The sequence below is a fragment of the Cricetulus griseus genome, chromosome X (genome assembly GCF_003668045.3).
Source record: "Cricetulus griseus strain 17A/GY chromosome X, alternate assembly CriGri-PICRH-1.0, whole genome shotgun sequence".
Classification (NCBI taxonomy): Eukaryota; Metazoa; Chordata; class Mammalia; order Rodentia; family Cricetidae; genus Cricetulus; species Cricetulus griseus.
The window spans coordinates 115,799,581-115,817,210 of NC_048604.1; the positions used below are offsets into that span (position 1 = coordinate 115,799,581).

Genomic DNA, 17,630 nt, shown 5'->3' on the forward strand with positions numbered 1-17,630 from the left:
AAATGCCCTCTCCTGATAATGAGATTGATGACTAATTCATATGATATCGTATAGCCTTCATCCAGCAGCTGGTGGAAGTAGAAGCAGACACCCACAGCTAAACCTTGAACTGAACTGAAATCCAGATGCAGAGAAGGAGGACTGATGAGCAAAGCAGTCCACAGCAGGATGGTAAAATCCACAGAAACAGCTGACCTGAACAAGGGAAAACTCTTGGTCCAAGACTGATAGCTGGGAAACCAGCATGGGACTGATCCAGACTCCCTGGATGTGGGTGTCAGTGAGGAGACCTTGGAAATCTATGCGGCCTCTTATAGTGGATCAGTGCTTATCCCTAGCATAGGAATGGACTTTGGGAGCCCATCCCACATGGAGGGATACTCCCTGAGCCTAGACACAAGGGGGTTGGCCTAGGCCCTATCCCAAAGAATATGACAGACTTTGAAGACCCCCTATGGAAGGCCTTGCCCTCCCTGGGGAGCAGAAAGGGTATGGGCTAGGTAGGGCATTAGTTTGGGGGGGGCTGGGGAGAAGGGGAGGAGGGGAGGGAGAGGGACCTGGGATTGACATGTTAAATAATTTTCTTTCTAATAAAAAAAGGAGAAAATATGCTTACATAAAAGGTATAGCAGAAAAGGAGCTAAGGATGGGTTACTGATTTCCACATAGAATTGCACTGTGTCATTTATGAGTGAAGAGAGATTCTTGATCTCTACATCAGGTAAACTAAATGTGGATGATACACTGTTTTTCTTGTGTCAACTCTGTGAGCTGGCAGTGCAAGTACACTCCAATGTAGGTGATGTGGGAACAGGGAGAGTCTCAGAGCTTCCCAAAGACAGCTTGTATATGCCTAACAATGACCTGTCAAAAGTGGCCTAGTTGTTCAAAAGGAGAGCTTCTCTAAACACAAAACAAATATAAGTCATACCATATAGGAAGCAATATTTTATGAAGCCTATGTGCCCATGCAAGCCTAAGTGCTATCTGCATTACTTCATTGATGTTAAGTACTAAGTTTTCAACTAATGTTCATACCTAATGTTAAGTGCTAAGTTTGCAACTACATAATGTTACTAGCATTCCCATTTATAGACTGGAAAGTGTGTCTTCTCTTTTGGAAGTTCTTTGTGTTCTGCTATTTAAATATACCATCCCATATTTTAAGAACTCAAATGCTCCCCCCTTTGTGTGTGTGTTGCTGTTGTTGTTGACCTGGTGTTTGCAACCAACCTTTATATGTGTATTCTCTTGAGACTGTTTGCCACAGCTTCCATATAAATCCTCAAAGAGCATCAGAAAGACTGAATTCTAGAGCCTCCTTAAACAACTGTCCCCTCTCTCAGTTGACAGGAGCAGCCTGTGGATGCTGGTACTCTGGAGAGCTAAGCTTATTCCCCAGTTACACATGGCCACCATAGATTCTTATAGTTATGATACATTTCCCTGAATGAAATGGAGAAAGTTACTATAGAAACGTAATTACTATTCCCCTTGAAGTCCAGATGCCTGCAAAGTCAGTTATTGTATGGAAATCCTGAAGCCTCTGTGAAACTCCTATCTGTTCTCTGTCCCATTCACTGGAGATATTTGACAAATCGTGTCCCTTATCTGTATTCCACTTTCCTTTCTGAGTAGAAAATACAATAATCAGATCTACTGTGCTGTATCAACCTTGGCAGCAGACCTATTTACCCAGGAATTTTATATGTTTTACCAGACAGGTGTGTGAAATACGAAAGAGTGGCAGTTTCGAACCTAGACTTGGTCAACAACTAACAATAAACTCAAAAAGTCTTTGTCAGTTTCAAACCTAGGCTGCTATGGCACCTTGAGATTTCACTAGTTTGGAGGTAGTTGTCATGCAAAGCAATTCAAATGGTTTTAGCTCATGGTGAGTGGTAAGAAAACAGAGGGGGAGGGAGAAGAAGAGGGAAATACTGAGATTCCATCAGACTCTAGTCAATATAGGTTTCCTGAGCTTAGTGTTTTATATGTGCAGGAGACCCATCTTGGATACTGCAGTCCCTTAATCATTATCACCTGAGCCATTATGGATAGCAGCCAGTAGCCATCGCCATGGAACACTACCTAAATTTCCAACCCACAGTGTCTCTTTGATCAATAATTGAGCTGTTTGAAGCCACTTAGTTCTGGGAAGTCCGTTGCTCAACAACAGATGAGTGAGACAAACGTAAGAGTCTGAGGACTGGAAAGAAGGTACCTGGGAGGGGCTATAGGGAGGGAAGGGAGGGGTTAAACTATACAACTGTATTCCAAATAAAAGTATATTTTTAAAAAGAGTGTGAGAGTGGTGATGGAGGCCAGAAACAATCTATTTCCTGGGGGCACATGAAGCAAATGGCTGCCAAGGGCAGAACACAACTTGTCTCTGAAAACTTGCCCAATTGTTTGCCTTTCTCCAGCCAGAGGACGAATCCCTGTGGATGCCTCTGGAAAGTGGTTCCATCTATTTGGCGCTACAAGATTTCAAGGAACTTTCCAGAAACAAAAAAATGAAACAAGAAGGGAAGCAATGAGCAAGCACCACAGCCAAAGGTGCCCAACTATAAACTCATTTATATTACAGAAGATCACTCAATGAAAGTCTGTCTTTTCAGTGACAGTGGCAAATCATGTGAGGCAAAAATGGGACCAGAATTTCCATCAACCAAGCAGATGCAAAACTGATATTAGATTCCTGATGGTATGTGTATTTACCAGCCCGGGAAAAATTTGTATAAAATAATCTATAACAATATATTGGTGCATTTATTCCTAACCCTGCTGAAGTTTGTAGCAATGAAATAATGACATGAAGCCCAAATATCTCCATGGGTCACTGATTTAACCAAGCCACCAGACAGCAAAAATTTTTGCGATCAATTTCAGTATCTCAGGTCTCAAAGATATATTTTATTCCTGGATTTAAAATGAGTGTTATGAATCACTGTCCACTCTGCAGAAAATGTAAAAAAGAGAGATGAATTCCAACAACCAAGCTGGTTTGTACATTTGACCCTTGGTAAAGCAACAAAATAGGGATTCTGTTCATGTCAAAAGGCATTTTAAATGTTTTTTAACCATGCTTTTAAAACTGTATTTTTTCTTCTTGTTTTGGAGTAGGAAAATGTTTTGTTCCATAGCAGAGAGGTTCGTCTACTTAAAATGAGGTCTCTCAATGAGGATTTGTGTTCACTCTTACTGTCCATTTTTCTAGAAAACCAAAAAAATAAAAATTGACAGAAATTAAAATATCTCAGCACACAATGCTAGTTTCAGTCAATGGAGGAAAGGGCTTGTGAACTTCACTCCCCTGCAGCTTACAGTATGCCTTCCCTCCACTCATATGGGCTTATTCATTGCTTCAATACCTGAATTTGACTTTAGTCTGAGGCAGAGAATTAATTTTGACTTGTGGCACTTACAAATTAGCCAGACCTCAGAACTGACCACCTTGGATTCAAAGAAAGTCCAGCCTTCCCATTCCCTCCCAGTTTGCAAGAGAACTGGGTTAGCTTTCTCAGCACTCAGCACAGTTCAGGCCAAAATGTGCTGTTTAAGGTTGTGTGGAAACCTGGGAACAACTCAAGCGCCATGTGTCAGCTCCTATAATAGGCTGAGGCTCTGAGTTATGCTCAAGGAAGCCTGTTCCTGCCAGCACACAAACAAACTTACTAATAAAGCAAAAAAAGTAAATGATAGCTTTGAAGTAAAAGTCACTGGGGACAAACTCCAGCTTGTCATTGAAGTCACAGAGTAAGCAATGCCTGCTTACTCTATCCTTTTCATTTACCTTGGAGCTCTAAGTTCTTGCATACCCAGCACCCCGCTTCCCATTCCCACCTAGTTGCTTACAGTTTCCAGTCTTCCAATACACTTGAAAGTTATCCCAGCAAAGAGTAAGATAAATTGCCTGAAATTGGGGTTCATTTCTTAGCTCCTTCCCTCTCCCTCTGGGCAAGTTCCAGGGCCATCTGGTCTGGTTTTAGACATGCTTGTTGCTTTTTGAGAACAATCAGCATTTTCTTTCCATTGTTGTGCACAATCTGGAAATCTGAACAATATGTCCCCAGAGTGCTCTGCCAAAGCTTGCTTAGCAGAAAGAGTTTTGGGCTTCTCCTCTCCTATGCCGTGACCTCTGCTCCCTCCAGTATAAGGAAACAGAGATTTGATTGATTTTCTTTGGTTTGTTTTCAAGAGTTACTTTGCACACAGCAAAGGACAAGAAGATCTATACCAAAGGCAGCATCTGAAAACATGGATTTGGCAACTGGCATTTCCAGATCTCATCATCACCACCACCACCCCCGGCATATGTTCTATCTGTCTTCACCAAGCAGGACTTATCAGCAGTAGAGATGCCACCCACATCTTCAGAGAAGGTGCTTCTACCAAATACTTTCTTGGCACTCAGCTTTGCCATATTGTCTCCTTTGGGGCCAGCACTAAGTCTTAAAACAATATTTGTGTAGATTCCTTTGTCAGCTGAGCACCACACAGCTCTCACTGACATGAGATAGAGGGCAGGAAGGCAGTAGAAAGCACTATATTTCTGGTAGCACCTTCAATGATTATTTCCTGAGATTTTCCTTCTCATCCATCATGGTATCAATTACATGGGAGGGTAGAGTTGTGGCCGACACTACCATTCCTCTGTTGTTGCTCTACTGGCCTATGCTCAGCCTTAGAGCTGAACCTCATTGTCTAAAGAAATACCAGAATCCAAAGGTGGATTTTTGGTTTTCTACATCTGTAGGGATCTTGTGATTCTGTTTACCTAGCAGTCTTCCTCCGGGGGTTGATGCATCTGATCCAAGGACAGTATTTTTGAGTAAAAAGGTATTGAACTCCTTCCTAAATTTGAACTCCTAAAACAGGTTTTCCATGTTTGGCTCACATCAGAATTATCTTTGCTGGCTTTTATGGAAGCAGATTGTTGGGCACAACTCCAGAGTTTCTAAGCTTGCCCATCTCAGGTGGGCAGGGAATTTGCATTTTTCTTGGGAATTTCTAATGTTACTTTCAGAGAGTGATCCTAGATCTCCAGCAGGAAAATTATCTGAGAAGCTTTTAAAACCCACTGTTCTCTTCCAGCTGCCTCTTTGTCAGGTTAGTTAAATCAGAATCTCTAAGGTATGTCACTAAAAGGTACCCAGGTGGCAATTATAAGTACCTATGGTGAGAACCCACTGCACCTAGGCAAGTGGTTGTCAATGGAAGGGTTATTTTTCCTCTCCAGAGCCACTGAAAAGATGTCTAAAGACATTTCTGATAGCCATAACAGGCTGGGGCAAGAGTGTGGGGATATTGTCACTAAGAACTTAGTGAGTTAAAACTCAAGAACACACCGGGTGTTGGTGGCGCACACCTTTAAACCCAGCACTCGGGAGGCAGAGGCAGGCGGATCTCTGTGAGTTCGAGGCCAGCCTGGTCTCCAGAGCGAGTGCCAGGATAGGCTCCAAAGCTACACAGAGAAACCCTGTCTCGAAAAACCAAAAACCAAAAGAAAGACAAAAAACTAAAGAACACTGTTAGGTATCACATGGTGCAAAGGGTAAAGGACTAGAACAAAATTGTCTGGCTTCAAATGTCTGCTGTTCCGAGATTCAGAAACCTTCTCTTACAGGATGAATCCTTGAGGAATATTACTTTACACTGTGTAATATTCCTTTACACTTTAAACTGTGATTGGTTTCATAAAGAAGTTGACTGGACAATAGCTGGAAAGGATAAGGTGAGGCGGGAAAACCAGATTAAAGACACTGGAAAGAAGGATGGGGTCAAAGGAGTCACCAGCAAGACACAGAGAAGAAACAGGAGGTACAAAATGAAGGAGAGGTAATGCCACCTGGCAGAATGTAGATCATATATGGGTTAATTTCAGGTATAAGAGTTAGCTGGTAACAAGACTGAACTATTGTCCGGGCATTTTTAATTAATTAATAAGTCTCCGTGTATTTATTTTGGAGCCAGTGATCCTGGCGAAGAAAACTCTACCTACAAATCCCTAAGGCCGACCCCCAAGACCTACTGAGTTCAAATCTGCATTTTTCTCAAGGTCCCCAGAAAATTCCCAGGTACTGAAAATTTGAGAAGCAGTACCTGAGATTAGTGGCCCTCTATTTGCGTACTTTAAAATTCCTAGAAGGCCTCTGAAAATGCAAAGTGCTGAGACCCACCTCCAGAATTTTAAATTCAAGTAGAGAAGGCCATGAGAATTCACATTTCTCATTAGTTCTCAGGAGTGACAGCAGCAGGTCTAGGAACTGACAAAGGTCAGCTGGAAGCAAGCTGCATTGAAGTCAGCTAAGATAGAGACTGAGGTCTTGGGCTGGGCCTAAGATCCGAGGAGCTACTGAATGCAATGCTGGCTGTTTAGGTTGCAAACATGTTGTTGACTTTAGTGTGTATTGTACCAACAAAGACCCACTGCTCCTCTCCCAAGATGTGTCACCTGAGGCCTGTGGCATTTACTTACCCACGCAGGTGGCTGGTCGTCCACTCCAGGCCTTGTTGTCCATACACGTGACTGTCCGTTCCCCTTTCAATGTATATCCTGGTGAGCAATAGTACTCACATCGAGAGTTAAAGTAGGCACCATCAACACACTTAAACCCCCCATTTGCTGGCATGGCAAGGGTAGGACATCGCTTTTCTGAAATGGAAAGAGTCAGATATTCCATGTTTCTTTGTTTTTATCCACAAGTTCAGAATCCAGACACTCTGAGAGTATGCAGTGAGCAGTTTGCTACAATCTAACATGTGACATTAAACAATGGCTCCTTCTAGGCCACACAGAAGACATTAAGTTTCATATCACAATAGATGGCTTCACTGTCTTAGACGGAATTCCCCAGAAGCAAACCCTGAGAGAAGGATTTACATGCTAAGACTTTTGGAAGAAAGTGTTGCCAAGGGAGACAGTGAAAAAAAAATGGGGAAACGGGAGGAAGATGAGGAGGGCACCAACAGAGGGTGATGGATAGCAGAGTTAGCCTCAGCTTCCTACTTCAGGGGCAGCCTGATGGGAAGATGGCAGTTCCCATTCAGCCCTGACACCTGGAAGCATCCATTATCACTCAGTCATTGGACAGACTGCCCATAGGAGAGCCTTTCCTTTGTAAGAAAAAAATAAAATAAGAAAATAAAAGCAGGGCTGGTGGTTCACACTTGTAATTCCAAGATGCAGGAGACTGAGGCAGGATTTCCTAGACTACACTAAATAAACAACCAAATAAATAAATAAATAAATAAATAAATAAATAAATAAATAAATAAATAAGCTGAGCGTTGGTGGCACACACCTTTAAACCCAGCACTCAGGAGGCAGAATCAGGCAGATCTCTGTGAGTTCGAGGCCAGCCTGGTCTACAGAGTGAGTTCCAGGACAGGCTCCAAAGCTACAAAGAAACTCTGTCTTGAAAAACCAAAATAAAATATAAATAAATAAAGAAATGTAGTAGAGAAGCAGGGGGAAGAAAGAGTTTTTTGTAAGAGGTTTCCTTTTTTTCTCTGAAGAAAACTGAATCGGGCAAGTGTGGCTGTGTCTGGTGACACATACCTACAGTCCCAACTACTGAAGCTAGAAGATGGCAAGTTCAAAACCAGCCTGGGCTACAAACTGAGTTTCTATCAGCCTTTCTATTTGGTGAGATCCTACCTCGAAATGAAAAGCTTGTTTGCTTTTAAAGCTAGGGATATAGCTGGGTGGCAGATTTGCACAGCATTTGCCAGGCCCTGGGCTCACATCCCGGTTCTAGAGAAAAACAAAAACAAAAAAGGAAAACCAACAACAAGGAATTCAGAAGGTGAGGGAAGATAGCAGGAAACCTGGTGAAACATTGCCAAGTGTACACTTCACAGATCCAGTTATATCATCTACATATTCTAGACCACATGACTACAATCCTGAGCCTCAGTTTCCCCAACCAAATTAGCATATACTCTGCAAAACTTGAATGTATGCTAAAGACTTAGAAAACATTGGGCAACCAATAAGGGATGGCAACTTTGTATGTTAAAGGTATCCAAAACTGGTTTCACCAGTCCTGTAGCATCTACAATTTTAATGCAGGAGGACTTGTTTTGAAGGTAGTCTGCCTGCCTCCTGAGTTAGCCAGCAAGCAAGGAACTTCACAAACCAGCTTTTAGACATTGTCCCTGAAATGCAACCTCAGCTTCTTCCCAGACCCAATCCCTCACACAGATTAAGCACCACTTCTTTAGTGACTCATCCTTGTATGCCCAAGTCCCACTCCTCAGAACATTTTTTCTGGTTTTCCTTTTATTTAATCTACTGCCAGGGGCAACTGCTTTAGGGCCCTTCTTATATCTATCGCATGGCTTTCACTTCTACCCAGTTACCTCTGTGGTATTCTGGAAAGTGTCTTATTTGCTTCTAAATCACCAGCAATGTTTTGGAACCCTGTATTTACTGAACAAATATCACCAGTGTGCTGGGGGAAGTCTCATACATTTTTCCCCCCAAAGTGTACCATACCCTTCTTTCAAAAAGAAGCACACAACACTCTGCTATAACAGTGAAATCAACTGGCTTAAAAAATCACCACTCGGTGAAAAGCTTCATCTCAGAGAAAAACAGTATTGCCCATGAAGACTCAGCACACACATCTGGTCTACTCACGTTTGCAGATGACTTTATCTGACCAGCGCTTGTTTGACTGGCAGATCAGCTGGGAAGAGCCATGAAGCTCATAGCCCTTCCTGCAGCGGATGTCACACCTGGTTCCCAAGGCTGTTTTGTAGTATCCCCCTGGAGGGGCTCTGCAGTATACATCCCCATACTTCACCTTGATGGGGGAGCACCATGGAGTGTCTACAGGCAGAAACAAATGAAGGGAGACATTTAGGCAATGCAGCCCTTCACTCTTGTACTCTCAGATTGGTTACAGTCCAGATTCAGAACTTCCAAAGGTGTACTGTGTATTAGATATCTGTAGATAAGGATGTTATGACTATAAGACTGGGTGTCAGACATAACTAAGTATGAATCCAAGTGCCTCTAATTAGTTGAGTGATGTAGACAAGCTACCTCAAGTCTCTGAGTGAGTACCTTGTCAATGATAAGAGGCAATTGTTATAAGAGATAAAGACTGTATATTCATTGCCTAGCATGGTGCTGTGCACAAAGTAAATGTTCAATAAATGCTTGTTCCTTCTAGTATTTCCCTTATCATGATATCCCAATCTCTTGAGATCAATTGATGCCGTAGAGAATTTCTCCCCTAGCCATCTATGCATAGCACACTGAGACAATTAACTTTGGCTTCCTCCCAGCTATATGCATATTCTCTATAAAGAGAATCATAGTACTCTTGTTTACTAATTTGAACTAAGCTATACCAGTGTTCATAACGGAGTGTCATTTTGGCTCACACTCATGGAAGAATTGCTCCCCTTCTCTTACATCCCCAGTTATGCCCCATTTAGATAAGACAGTGACACCCTTTTCAAATAGAAAAGTTGCAGGGTGCTTTGATAGTGGTCCCATAGTTGTTCCATTGGGTAGTTTTTGTGAACTTGACACAAACTGGAATTATGAGAGACAGAACTTCAATTGAGGAACTGTCTCCATCAGATTGGCTAATGGCAGTGGTTTTCAACCTTCTTAATGCTACAGCCCTTTAACACAGTTCCTCACATTGTGGTGACTTCAACCATAAAATTATTTTTGTTGCTACTTCATAATTACAATTTTGCTACTGTTATGAATAGTAATGTAAATATCTATTATGCAATCCCCAAAAGGGTTGCTACCCACAGGCTGAGAACAGAGGGCCTATGGGCATATCTTATTTAATGATTGATGAGGAATGGCCCAGATCACAGGGACAGATGGTGTCAAATCTAGGCAGGTGGTCTTGGATTTTTTGTGTAAGAAAGCAAGCTAAGTATGCTATGGAGAACAAACCAGTTATCAGCATTCCTGTATAGTATCTACTTTAGTTCCCGCCTCCAGGATTCTGCCTTGAATTCCTGCCTTGGCTTCCCCTGCTGATGAACTGTAACCTGTAAGCCAAAAAAAGCCTTTCCTCCCCAAGTTTCTACCACTGACCAAAGCAAACTAGGACAGCTGGCCAGAGGCCAGAGCATACTTAGGATGTCACTAATAATGCTGAACTTCTCCTGTCTTTGAAAGGTGATCTCTGAGAGCCATGCTAAAGGACAAGACTACCTTCTTAGTGGGAGAGTTCCTGCAGTAGCCAGTCTATCAGTTCCACACACTGTCTGGGGCCAGCTATAGGCCCCTCACATCTTGGGGTGGGGTGGAGTTAATTTAAACAAGCACTACTTTCCTACAACTGCCTGACTCCTAATTCCCGACAGGCACCTGTGTTGACAGTAAATGGAGTGAGTTCGCCATCATGTGGCCAGGAAGGAACTGGCTTTGCTCCTCTTTGCCCAGGAATTCTCTCCTAATAACAAGCTGCTGACTGTCCTGGTGAAGTCCAGGCTTTGGCAACAGAACACTGATTTTACTCTGATGCTTTCAGGTTCCCTTTCACTAATACTTTGTGTCATATAAAGGTTTTCAGAAAGTTGCTAGTGGATCAGAAATTCAAGACTCAAGTAACATTCCCTATATGGTCTAGGTAGATTGACGAGAGCTTCCCATAGAGGTTGTTAACTTCCACCAGGTGGCTATAGATGTACAGAGCCCACATCAGGCCTACAGACTTTCCTGGAACTCTTTCATTCTGGAAGAAACTATACATGCAGTCTTTGTGTACTATGTATACTTGTGTTCTATGTGAGTAAGATCTGTGTGTGCTTTCATAAATCACAAATTTACAGGTTTGGATACAGCATGAAATTAGCAGATTTTTCTCCCTTATTTTGGCTCTTCAAATTCTTCTATCAATGCTGACCACATTTCCAAAAGTTGTTCTGTTGTTACCATGTGGAAGAAAAAAATCCTTTTTAAAAAAATTAAGTTAGAAACAATCTTATTTTACATGTCAATCCTAGGGAAAAATCTTGTATTCATTTATTTGCAAAATAAATGAATGTTTTTTATTACTTTCCAAGACAAATCTTTGGAAGATATTTTGACAGTGTAACAGTTTTTTGGTAACAGCAATAGAAATGTGAGTGAATGACTTGAAGTTAAAGTGTACATAAACACCATGGGGGACTGAAAGTGTATTAACAAAATGTTTAACATAGAGGTTTAGAGGAAGGAAGATAATGTGTTGTTGAAGTGAAGACAAGGTTTACCAAGAAGACATTCAAATTGATTAATCAGGAAAGCCTTTGCATCCTCCTCGGCCAATTGCTAAGCACTGGAATCAAATGGAGTCTGTGGTGTAGGCAGCACGGTGCAGCAGACTAATGAGGAATTACTAGTGTGTTATGGATGTGAGCCAAAACACCTGTTCAGACTCAAGTGCAGCATCGGTCAGCTGAGTGAGTGACTGGACTCACTTCCTACTCTCTATAACCCCTGGTTCTCTCTTCTATAAACAAGGGATAATACTGACACATGAACCATCTCCTTCCCTCGATTAGCGTGAATATATTATGGCATCGCAAGTAAAACCATTCAGCCCAAATTCCATCCCCAGCACTCAAATAAGCAAACAAAGAAAAACAAATCAATAAAGAGAATGTCACATCCTGGGAACCCAATTCATGCTACTTAATCTTTCTCTCTTCCCTAAAATTTGATTTAATTCAAATCAGTTATTGAGTTTATGCTCTGTGCCAGACACTGAGGAGCTTAATATTTCATAGCCAACCTCAGAGATAATCATGAGTGACCTCTAACTTTTAACATTAGTGACATTTAAAAGCTGAGGTGTAACTCTAGAATAGAGCAGTTATCTAGCATGAATAAAACCCAAGGCTCAATCCTCATCGTAACAGTAGTACTAAAAAGAAAAATACCCAACTCTCTACTGTGAAAACTGAAGGTTGTTAACGTGTTTTGGTATACATACAAATGAAATGTATAGTGTGATGATTGCTGACAGCAAGCTATTGAACTGAAACAGAAATAATCATGAAAATATTTATTCTTAGACATCCAGGGAGGGTCCTGGGATAGGCATATTTTTAGGTGTATGCTCTACCATGAGGTGAGGGCAGACACTGAGCACAATGTTCTAAGGTCATGAGGCAATCCCTACTATATAAGTAGAGAGTCTCTCTATATTGCATGCATTTTAGGAATGCTTTTCAACTAGGGACTCAAAAAGCTTTCAAAAAAACCTTTCAGGAAGTTTTATGAATCAGAGTGTCTCCTTATTACAAACATCTGACGAAAACATTGTGCTTGCTTGGATTCCTTAATGCCAAGACAATGAAGACAGGAGACAATATTTGACAAGTGGGCTTTTGCGTTCAGAAATCCAAGCAAATGTGGAAACACACCTGGGCATGGGAACCAGGTATCATTTAGAAAGATTTCCCATTTCTCTGAAAAACTGGAGGCAAAGGCTAACCAGAACCATTTCAATTCCCTGATAGATGAGAAAGGTCACAACAGTCTAGGGGAGTATTTTCTTGCCAGCGTATGGATGCATTCTTGAGCCAAATGTCAAAACGGAGCTTTACTAGTCTATTTCCTTCAGAGTTTCCCTTTGCAATAGGAAGGAGTAGTTTCAGACAAAAAAAAACATTTAAATTTACCTTCATTTCCGCCCTGAGCTCCCTGACTTCAAGGAAGTAGCAGCAGGAGTATTTGTGGATATACTTACCTGAGCCAGCATAGAAGATTCTTGTCTAGGCTTTCTATACCTGCTGGGAGTGGCTACTGGTGGAAATGTGTAGAGCTGGATTTCTTATAATTAAGCCAAACTTCATTTGAACAATGACACACTTTACTTATCATTTTAGGGGCAACACTGGGCTCAGAGAGAGCATGAGATAAGCTCATGAAAATCAAGTTTCTCATTCTCCATTCAGTCTGTACATTAGCAGCATCGGGTGCAGAGTCGCCCTTGGGGGCTTGCTCTGGACAGTTGTAGCTGTAATGTATGAATCAGGCTTGATTTTCATTTTCATCAGCTCCAGCTCGCCTTTGCAAAAGTGAGGACAGTAAAGAGGTTTAGGAGACTCAAATGAGCATGGGGGGCTGAAAGGCAGCACTCCCAGAATTCCTTTTTCTTCCCTTTGCTTTCCTTTGGGAAGGATGATTGTCTATGCACATTTACTTGTAAATATTTATCTTCCTGGACAGAGAATTAGAAATGCAATGTGTTGTCTGGTCACTTCCTTATGGTCTGCTCTGCACAGCCTTAAGGAAAAATTCTCCTGGCCTCAGCAGGTCCTCGTCAGCACACAAGCAAAGCATTCACCTTTATATAGAGAGTGTGAGTACCAGACTCCATCATCTTCTAGTGGTGAGTCTCCAGATCCTACAATAAAAAAAAAAGAACAGGAACTGCAGCAAGAAAAGCCACACAGTAAGGGCACATTATTTCCAAGCTTTGCTTCAGCATAATCCATGCAAGGTGTGCTATTAGAATGCAAAACCAAGAGCAGAAGCTACTGTAGCCATTCACGAAGGGACAGGAACCTCTCAGAGTGAAGCTGGCTGGGCTGTGATGGCTAAAGCCAATCAAAATGAGCCACAGACTATTTTTGGAATCACACTGGGCCATCTGAAAAATTTTGGAATCAGGAAAGAAAAGAGAGTCAACTTCACTCTGAGATGATGCCAATGTATATGAAGCTCAAGCCAGAGCAGACACTGTAAAATGTGTGTGACTCAGACTCAACCCACAGTTCCTCCAGTAGACAAAGACAATCCAGTAGAACCTAGTTTTTGCAGTACCTGAAATAGGTCCGTCTGCTGAAATGAAAGTGGGTGGAGGCCAAGAAGGGAAATCAAATGTCTTATCTTAATGACAAAAGAAATAGACAGCTGCCTTGGGATATCTGTAGGAAATGAAGGTTGAAACTGAGGAACTGGGTGTTTATTCAGTTTCTCCCCTACTTTCAAAGCCTATAGCTTGGGGTAGGGAGATGGGATTATTTGCAATGAACTTATTTGGCAGTTAAAGGCAAGTCATTTTGAGGATATTAGAAGTAGTGGATCCTTAACACTTGATACAGTAAGCAAATCTCAGATTTGAAACCAGCAATGATACATTTTGGTACTTCTGTCTGCTCACCAACCTTTAACTTTGCACCATTTTAGCCACACATTTACTTCCCCAGGTACCTTCCACCAAATTAGAAAAGGAAAATCTCTCCTAGGAGCTTCCTGGAACCTCTGTGTAGGAGGAGCTCATAATTAGTGGGCCCCATTTCACTGGTGTTCTTGATGAGAAATGGAGAATGTGGAAATAAACAGTGAGAAGAGGCCAGCTGAATTGGGACCATTTGGAGAGAATTGCCCAGCCAGAGAAGGCCATCCCTTTGTTCTGCTCAGCTGCAGTTCTCCTCACCTGACCCCTGAGCTACCCAGGCTGTGCAAAGTTACAGACTTTTCTTTTGTTCCATGTCAAATAGTGACTGTGTGAACATGAAACCTAGGAAAGCAACTTAGAAACATAAAGCAAAAGCCTGTCTTTAGACCACTTGATCCAGTCATTCCACTGATGCAAGTCTATCCTAAGGAAATGGCAAAATTCCACATGAATCTTTCATCCCTGAGATTTTAAAGGGAACAACACCATGAGCAGTGAACACACACACACACACACACACACACACACACACACACACACACACACACACACACACACACTCCTCTCGGCACCCTAGTTTTACAGTCCAGAGTGTTCAGCATGAATTGATACCCACCCATTCCGTAAACTTTTGTTCACACTGGCTTCCTTAGTTTTTCTTCTGTTCTGAAGTCTCTGGACACAGTTTCTCATCAGTCTGCCATGTAGACATAAGTGTGTCTTGGGGCTCCAGATTATGTCCTTTTCTCCACACTTTCCCCCAGACCAATCCTATCCGTGTAGTTCACTTTAACTGTCTCCATATGCTTATGAAAAAGCCATTACTGCCAGCCTTAAACTTTCAAAAGCTAAAAGTTTAATGGTTTTCATGGCTCCAAAATACAATGAGAAAATAACCCCCAAACCATAAATTCCAAGGTCCTTAGAATGGGCTATACTTCCCCCTTAGGAAGAATTCCTTTAATTCCACATACCTGAGTCTCTGGGCCAGGTTTGAAGAACTCAAACATTTGCACAAATTCTGGGAATATATGCATGTCTAGCATATCACTGACAACTACCCTGGACAAAATTTGAAGTATATGTCTCATGACCAAATATAACCTGCATGGTTGATCTTTTCTACAATAAAACATGTCAACAGCCAAGCCAATCATTCTTAGTTCTTACTATTCTGTGGGTCCTGAGAGAGGAAACATCAGCTCCCCCAGGAACTCCTTATCTCCCAAGCACTATAATGCCACTGCCCACAGCACTTAATACTAATTGTCTTGTGCAATGTTTGTACTTCTTGGTGCCTAGGTAAAAATCTCTTAGCTGATCTGGACTTGAAAATCCTTTGTGGAAGGCACTTTTGTCATGTGTATCATAATAATACCACTAGATGTCCAAGGCATAGAGAACCAGAAACCACAAAGAGGTATTTCCTTTGTGCAAGAAGTTATCATAGATAACTCTGCATAGATGAGCCACACCAAACCTTCTTTAGGTGCTTCCATTTACAGGATCTTCTGTTTCACTGCTTCTCAGTGTTATGGAGGTAGGAAGTTTACAAAGCACAGTTCCTAGATTCCCCTACTCATAGACTGTGGGCAAGTTTACATTTTAAAGATTTGGAAAATGAAAGGGAAGGCATTACTTTTTATGTATTTGTTATTATATGAGAATTTCACACAAGCATGTAATGTGTTTTGATAATATCCACCCATTTCCTTCCTTCCAATCCATCTTATAGTTTTTGCTACCATTTTTCTCTTCCAACTTCATGTGATCTCTCATCCTCCTCCCTCCCCTTCTTCCTTCCTTTTATTCACTGTTGACTCCATTTTGTGGTGCATGTATGTAAATGGATGAAAGTCCATTTACTGGAGGATGGGCAGCCTCTCAGGGCCTGTATCCCTGAAGAAACCTGACTCTACCTCTCACAGAAGTTGTTGTGGAATAGAATATTTGTTTAATTATGTAAAGATGTGCTGTATTTTCTTGTGTTTCAAAAATTGTTTTACTATGTAACGAGGTGTTGCATTTATACTATATTTGTTTAAGTACACAAAGATGTGTTGCTTTTGTTTATGTTGCATTTGTTTAACTATGTAAACAAATGTGTGCTGTTTCACCTTGCCTGCCTAAGGTACTTGATTGGTATAATAAAAACCTGAACAGCCAATTAGCTAGGCAGAGGAGGGATAGGTGGGACCTGAGGGTAGAGAGAAAAGAGGAGCCAATTAGGCAGCCAGGGCCCAATCAGCAAGGCACGGAGGAAGCAGGAAAGCAGGATGGAAAGTATGTTGATGAGAGTAGCACGTAGATTAATACAAATGGGTTAATTTAAGTTAAAATAGCTAGCTAGAAACAAGCCTAAGCTAAGACAGAGCATTCATAATTAATAATAAGTCTCTGTGTCATGATTTGGAGTCTGGCAATCCAAGAAAGCCTGCAAAAGGAAGTCATCAATTCCAAGAGCACTTCAGCTGGAGATGGGTCCTCCATCACCAATGCTGGAATTTTGGCTGCCTTGATTTTGTGTATGTAGCCACAACTTCTGAAATGATCCCTGAGCCTTGCAGGAGTGTGGTACATACATCCCATTTAGGACTGAGCACACCACAGTATTATTCTCTGTATGTGGACCAATAAAAATTATTTATATTCATCAACACCTACTACAGAAAGAAGCTTCTCTGGTGAAGGTTGAAAGATGCATTATGGACCTAAAGAGAAGACTTAGGAGGCAGTTTCCCTTATCCATTTAGCAGAATAATAGTATTAGATTCTCCCACAAGGACCTATGACCTACCTAGCCATAGGTTTAGGCTCAGTTAATGGTAAACTATATGATTGTCAAGCAGGCTTTAAATACAATCAGAAAATAGCTGGTTACTCCCATAACATTTGTGCCATTATTTGCACCAGTGGGAATGTCTTGCCAAGCCAGGTGTTATTATGCTTCACAGTGTTCCTAGCTGGGTAAAAGTGTTAACTACTTTTCTCCCCATGTGGTGTACATTAAACCCTCCAGCAATATGAATGCTACTCATTAGGAATAAAACACCCACGTCAATACTAGCTTGCTTTCTTCATGCCCTGTGACCCAATATGGTATCTTCAACAATAAGGTCTTATAATCAATTTTGAGACAATAACTAAGAACAATGGCGATAGCTTATAATGTTTGGAGATCTACAGGTGTACACTAGCTAATAAATCCAAAAGAGATGACTCCTTCAAGAACTGGGCTTTTTATATCTTAGCATGTGGCATTTTGGAAACATTGCCATCCTGTGTGGTGGCTGGTTTTATATAAACTTAACACGAGGTAGAGTCTTCAGAGAGGAGGGAGCCTCAGCTGAGAGAAAATACCTCCATAAGATGAGATTTTAGGTAAGCCTGTAGGATGTTTTCTTAATTAGTGAACAATGGGGAGGGTCCAATCCATGGTGAGTGGTGCCATCCCTGGGCTGGTGGTCCTGG

General features: G+C 41.6%; 1 protein-coding gene across 2 annotated transcripts in view; it reads right to left on the reverse strand.

Annotated features, from left to right (window-relative positions):
- Nucleotides 1–17,630, reverse strand: part of Srpx (sushi repeat containing protein X-linked) — a 76,684-nt gene that overhangs the window by 13,418 nt on the left and 45,636 nt on the right. The window contains exons 2-4 of one of the 2 annotated variants that reach the window (XM_027433278.2): nt 13,323–13,382; nt 8,648–8,839; nt 6,482–6,658 (exon numbers count right to left, since the gene is read on the reverse strand). In XM_027433278.2, the coding sequence (XP_027289079.1) occupies nt 6,482–6,658; nt 8,648–8,839; nt 13,323–13,382 (429 nt within the window). The remainder of the gene's footprint in view (nt 1–6,481; nt 6,659–8,647; nt 8,840–13,322; nt 13,383–17,630) is intronic. The other variant, XM_027433279.2, reaches the window with a different exon arrangement.